The sequence below is a fragment of the Penaeus monodon genome, chromosome 27 (assembly GCF_015228065.2).
Source record: "Penaeus monodon isolate SGIC_2016 chromosome 27, NSTDA_Pmon_1, whole genome shotgun sequence".
Taxonomy (NCBI): domain Eukaryota; kingdom Metazoa; phylum Arthropoda; class Malacostraca; order Decapoda; family Penaeidae; genus Penaeus; species Penaeus monodon.
In genome coordinates, this window is record NC_051412.1 from 38,882,151 (window position 1) to 38,888,147 (window position 5,997).

The window sequence follows — 5,997 nt, forward strand, 5'->3', positions numbered from 1 at the left end:
CCCTTGTCGTCTGCTTTTACCCCTGTCACTTGTTTCTCTGTGCTAATTCCCGTTTCCTTGGCCTTCAGATGCGGCAGAGCTAGGATGAGGACAAGCGACGTCATGAACCAGACGACGGCGGCCACGGCGGGCGTGGGCTCGAGTCTTCTCGCCCTGGGGGGAGCCATGACGGCGGCCGGGGCGAAGGGCTCGGCGATGGCAGGCGTGTCCCCGGGACTGACCTTTGACCTCGCAGCGTATACACAGATGCTGCAGCAAGTAGCGGCCAAGATGTATCCGTATGACCCGGCGTCCCTGGCAGCCTCGCTCGCGGCCCTGAGTCCTGCCTCTCACCTGCCCCTGGCGCTCACTGCCCCCCACGCCCTGTCCATGACCGCCAAGGTCAACTCGAGCGACAGCAAGAGCGACCTCAAGTCGGCCGCCACCTCCCCCGGCAGCGGCGGCCTCAAGCTGGCGTGGCAGACGGGCCTTTCCACGGAGACCAAGAAGGTGAAAGACGAGGACGGCGAGGCAGCTCTGGACCTCAGGACTCAGGGGCTTAAGTCCCTTTACTCGTCGTACCGCAGGGCAACGCTGGACGACATCAAGCCCAAGGTCGTGGAGGACATCTGGATCGAGAACGATACCCGCCTGTCGTGGACGGACTCCCGCATCGTGGCCTACAACCCGGCCCAGAAGCTGTTCATGTGCGTCGACTGCGAGTGCGTGGGGTTCCTCTCCCGCGTGGCCGAGCACTGGCTTGGGGCTCATGCCAACCTGAGGGTGTTCACGTGCCCCCGGTGCCCCTACACATCGGCGTGGTCCCGCTGCGTCAAAATGCATCTTACGAGGCAACATAACGAGCAGTTCGCGGACACTAACATGTGGAAGGAGAACTCGACGTTGATGGAGGTGACGAGACTCATGCAGGAGCTCCGCAACAAGGTGGAGAACAGGATCGACTCGAGCAACACTCTGGCGGACAAGCGGTTCTACTGTCCGCACTGCCCCTACGCGACCGATCGCCGCGACCTGTACACGCGGCACGAGAACATACACAAGGACGACAAACCCTTCCACTGCTACCTCTGCTTCAAGCAATTCAACCGGGCAGATCACGTCAAGAAACACTTCGTCCGGATGCATCCTGAGACGGATTATGACATCGCTAAGATTCGAAAGCAGCCGGGCAGCGGGCGCGGAAATACCCGCTCGCCGCCCTCCCCCCTGCCCCCGCCCATTCCCCTGGAAGTGACGCCCCCTCGGGCAGTGACGCCAGTACCACCGACACCCGTCGTGGCACCTCCTGTGCCGTCCCCGCCGGTTGCCACCCCTGCCGTAGCCGTAGCAGACATGGCACCTCTCAGTGCCCCTTCTACCCCGGGGGAGTGCAGCCCAGCCTCTCCGGGCGCCGTCATCAACATGGGCGTCGGCCTGAGCATGCTGGCTGGCGCCGAGAGCCCCGAGCTCGGCCGAGGAAGGCGGCGTGGCGACCGTGCCTACACGTGCCCCTACTGCCATTGGTCCGGGAGCGACAACTGGTGTCTGAAGCGCCACATGAACACCCACATCAAGCCCTTTGCCTGCGTCATGTGCGACTACAAGGCCGCCAGAGCCGAACGTCTGTCCACCCATGTGTGGAAGGTCCACAACAAGCGCATCTGCAACAAATGCAACTTCCTCGCTGAAACACAAGAGCGTCTGCTGGAACACACCAGGGAAGAACAGTAAGTAGTGGAATGTTTCTTAACACATTTACATAAATATCCGATAGGCGCATCTCTATGTGTTTTTGAGAAAAAAATATGTCTGACTTGTATATTGAGTTCGTTTTCCGTTTTGCAGCCACAACAACCCATATTCCCGCCGGTACATCTGCTCCTCATGCGGTCTCACCTTCGACACCCGCCCCGCCCTCGAGACTCACCAGCACCTCAGCCACCCGCGCCTGTCTCGCTCCTCCTCGGTTGTCCCTCCGCCTTCCGGAGAGGAGCAGGACGCGGCCCATGACCTGTCGGTGCGGAGTGAGGACAGCCCCGCCCTGTCGCCCGTGTCCACCCCGCTGGTGTGCCCCGTCGATGGATGCAACCAGACGTTCGGCAGCAGCGGTGCCCTCGCGGAGCACATGCGGACCGATCACGGCGGGTCCGGCGCCTCCTGCTGCCCGCACTGTGGCTACCAGCTAACTCACGACGAACTCTCCCGGGACCACTGGCTGACCCATCACAGTGAGGTGTGTGCTGCCTGCGTGCACGTCTTCACTGCCGTGTATGGACCACAACTCTGGAAGAAGGTGCATGTCCGGCCCACTTCACTGGAGAGCCCCCTCGACGCCATCGTCACTGGCCTCAGCCGAAAGCGCACCGCCAATGACGCTTTCCCCGCCGCCCCCTCGGCTCTGGCTCCCGTGGCTCCGGTCGCGCCAGTCTGCGTGCCGCAGCGCGAGTCTCCGTCTCCAGACTCCGACATCCAAGACGCGGACAGCGAGCGCTTCAACAAGCGCTCGAGGAAGCAAAGTTGTCCGAAGAAGGTGATTACCACCGTAGCCGAGTCGGGGTCCGGCGGAGCATCGTCAGGAACAGCAACACGCAGGCGTGGAAGCACCAAAGTCCGACGCAAGGCAACGGCAAGCCGTCCAGGGTTCCAGGGGCGCCAGTGCTACAGGTGTCCCCACCGTCCCGTCTTCACGTCGCGCACGAGGCTGCAGATGCACATGCAGTGGAGCCACGGACGTCGTGCAGTTGGCCGCCGCGCTCGCCTGAACAGGGACCAGCCTGCTCTCGCTCCCAAAGCAGACCATTAGTGGGACAAATCACCAATATCTCATCGCAACGGGTAACCAACAACGTGTATTTAATGGTGTCAGCACAGATTTGCCGACATGATTTGTCTGCCTATGATATAGGCCTTTAATATTATGTATAAATTAAACTGCTCATTATCTGCTGATGATTGCGCAGAGAAACCCGAGTCTGCTGTTGTATGAATATCTTGTGTCTTGCCTTTTGTAGGCCACAGAGATCTAAATTATAGATCTGATCTGCTAATGTTCAGAACTGACGCAGCGACTCAAGTAGATATAAGTCCCTTGTAATTCCTTACCAAAACAAATGGTTGTCTTTAATCATACCTATTATCCTTCCATTTACAATTCCATGATCTTATCCCAATAAACATTTCCATTAAGCATGCCCCTGAAACAGTGGTTTGGAGTTTTTGAGTACAATTTTCTTGCAAGTGTTTTTATTTCTCTAAAGATAATGTTAGCAGGAAGCCAATGCAGACAGTTTTACGCTGCATTTTTAAGGCTCTGGAATGAAATAAAAAAGGAAAACGAGCCAAGTCCACTTTGTGTAATTTATTCACTTTCAACTGAAGTGTTAGGCTTGCTAAGATTTTTTTTTTTTTTGTATAATATGTGATCTGACTAAAACGTTTCAGAAATGATACATGAGCATCTCACCAGGTATTATTTATAAGCTTTGGTTGTGAGGCAGTAATAAAGTTGCCTTGGTTGTGAGATACAATTCTTTTTTTTAAGATGATTTATAACCTGAGCTGAGTGTATGGGATGTATTTAGTGGTTGTTAATGTGGGTTGTGAGAAGTATATGTGAAACTCCCAGTTGTCAAGAAAGCGTCTCCCATTGAAGCTCTGAGGCCCCTGCAGTTATTAACATAGCTTTCCATAGTCTAAATACACTTAACGAGTAGCAGAGAAGAATTTTATGATACCTAGAACTTAAGAATAGTTGTTTCCTATTTATATAATCAGATTATGCTCGATTTTCCAGACACGAATTAAACAAGGCTCAATTTAGATAGTATTTTGGTGGTGTCAGAATGGGGTAAAACTAATTTTCCTTTCTTGTTTTCCATTTCTTATTAAGTTTTGAAAGTAATTATAAACACAGCTGCATGCACGGGACCCTCACAAAAGGAGCTTGGGAGGGAGACACAGGGGACACACTTTTAATTAATCAATGAACTTCAAACTAATGAGTCATGTTTGGAAGTTCATATCAAACCAAAGATTTTGTTGATTTATTCTAGGACTGTGACTCTGTTGTGCTTTGTTGTTATGTTGCAACCTAAATAGATTTTTCTGTGATTATTGTTATAAATGGAATGTCTACTGATTTCACTGTTGAACGTGGGTCAGGCCCACCTATGGTCAGGTTTTGGGCTGTAGTTCTTTTTTTCTTTTATGTCTGCTCTATGTAACCTTTCTCATGGGTCAGACCTAGCTTTTGGTTGGGCTGGATCTCTATGGCTCTCCCTGGCCTAACCTCTGTGCTAGTTTTAGGCTACTGTGTGTACCCAGTTTTAACATGGTCTAGGCCAGGTTATACAGTCTGGTCTCACTCTGGTCAGACCCGCTGTCTTTGGGCCTAAAAAAAATGCTATGATTAGGAAAGGCAATGATCATTTCAGGTGACAAGGAGAGGCTCCAATGCTGTCCCCTTTGGTCGTTGTCAGTCACGCGCTGAATATAGTTATGGTCAAGCTTGTACACGGCCTTTGTCTACTCTAAGTACTTAAGATTCATGCTAATCAATTTCTTGGAGCCATTGGCCAAGAAATTTGTGATTCACATTAGTTAATTTTGATGAAAAAAAACAAAACAAAACAGTTGTAGACTTGGCCTTCTAGTCAAACTGTTGCCAAAGTAATAAAAAGTATATATAAAACCATTAACATGTGGTGTATATGCCCAGAAACCATATATCTGATTGACCAAATATTTCTGGTGCTAAAGCAAGCAAAATTGACCATTACAATAATTAATCTCATTGAACATGTTACTAAAACTGCATGGGCCCATTATGGATACAAAACATTTGGATGCCATTTCATATTCTTTGACATAAATTTAAGTGTAGTCCTACCCTTATATCCGATGAAATCCTAAATCAAAATATTAGTCAGAACAGCATATCGGGTTTCAGATCACTCAGTGAGAAACAAATATGTGCTCAAACCAACAGGTATCGTGCCTATAAAGCCATTTTGTTATCAGCCTTGTACATAATGTTTTGTGGAATAATCCTTCTCTCTCAACACAGCTCAGGATGGTAGTTGTGAATGACTTTTTTGATTACCTAAGCAGTGTGAAGTTTGACAGAGGATGATGCCACCAATATTTCTTACCCCTTTTTTCTGTCTAGATTCCCATAGGATGTACTTTACAGTTGCTGGGAATAAAAGTAATAATTAAGCTAATGTTGCACAGGAAGGCATCATCCTCTGTGCTGCAATGGGTGCAGACCCCTTGCAAGTCTTTACATTGCAATGTACATCTCAGTGATGGAGAATGGTACCTGGAGTCACCTTGTAGCCTATGTAGTGAGAAAAAAAAAGAGGCAGTTCACCCGAGGGCAATCACTTCAACTCAACAAAGTCATGATCTGCATTATTGAGACTTAGATTTAGTTCACAATAGCTAATCAACATAAGTAAAGTACCTGCTAGTTTCAACAAAGGAAAATCCCAACATAAACTACTCTCTCTGCCAGGCTTCTCTGGGACGAGACATTAACAGCTAGAAAACACTGATCTCTGTATGAAGCATTGCCCCTTATGTGACTATGCCATAGGTAGTGAGATATTAAGGTAACTTACACAACTTATGCTCACTTACACACAGGATGCAACATCGAACGTCTCAATCATAATCCTGTTCTGAAATAAGTTGTCTTTTATTATAAGTAAGCCTGTATTATAATGTCATGATCCCCCTTCCATTATTTATAGCCAATACAGAACTAATTAAGCGAGGAGTAGTGTGACCAAGTGATCCTAATCCTTGTTCTCAGAGAGAGATGCAACTAGGAATTTCGTGTGTTCAGAATATTCTCGACTTACCTGGGCGGTTCTCTTCACCGAAGCCAGGGTACGGCTGACCAGAATTCCTTGTGAGTTCCTCAGGTTCTGCGGAATTTTACATTTTTTCATGTTAAAAAAAGAAGCTTCATCTGGTAGAACAACACAACTTCTTAGAGCTTTTTAAAACTGAGAG

The 5,997-nt window shown here is 49.2% G+C and overlaps 1 protein-coding gene across 1 annotated transcript in view; it reads left to right on the top strand.

Moving 5' to 3' along the window:
• Positions 1 to 5,997, top strand: part of LOC119590845 (zinc finger protein 628-like) — a gene marked incomplete at its 5' end in the record, with an annotated part of 14,132 nt that extends 8,135 nt beyond the window's left edge. The window contains 2 exon segments of the mRNA XM_037939603.1: positions 69 to 1,706; positions 1,825 to 5,997. Of these exon segments, the coding sequence (XP_037795531.1) occupies positions 85 to 1,706; positions 1,825 to 2,782 (2,580 nt within the window). The 3' untranslated portion in view covers positions 2,783 to 5,997.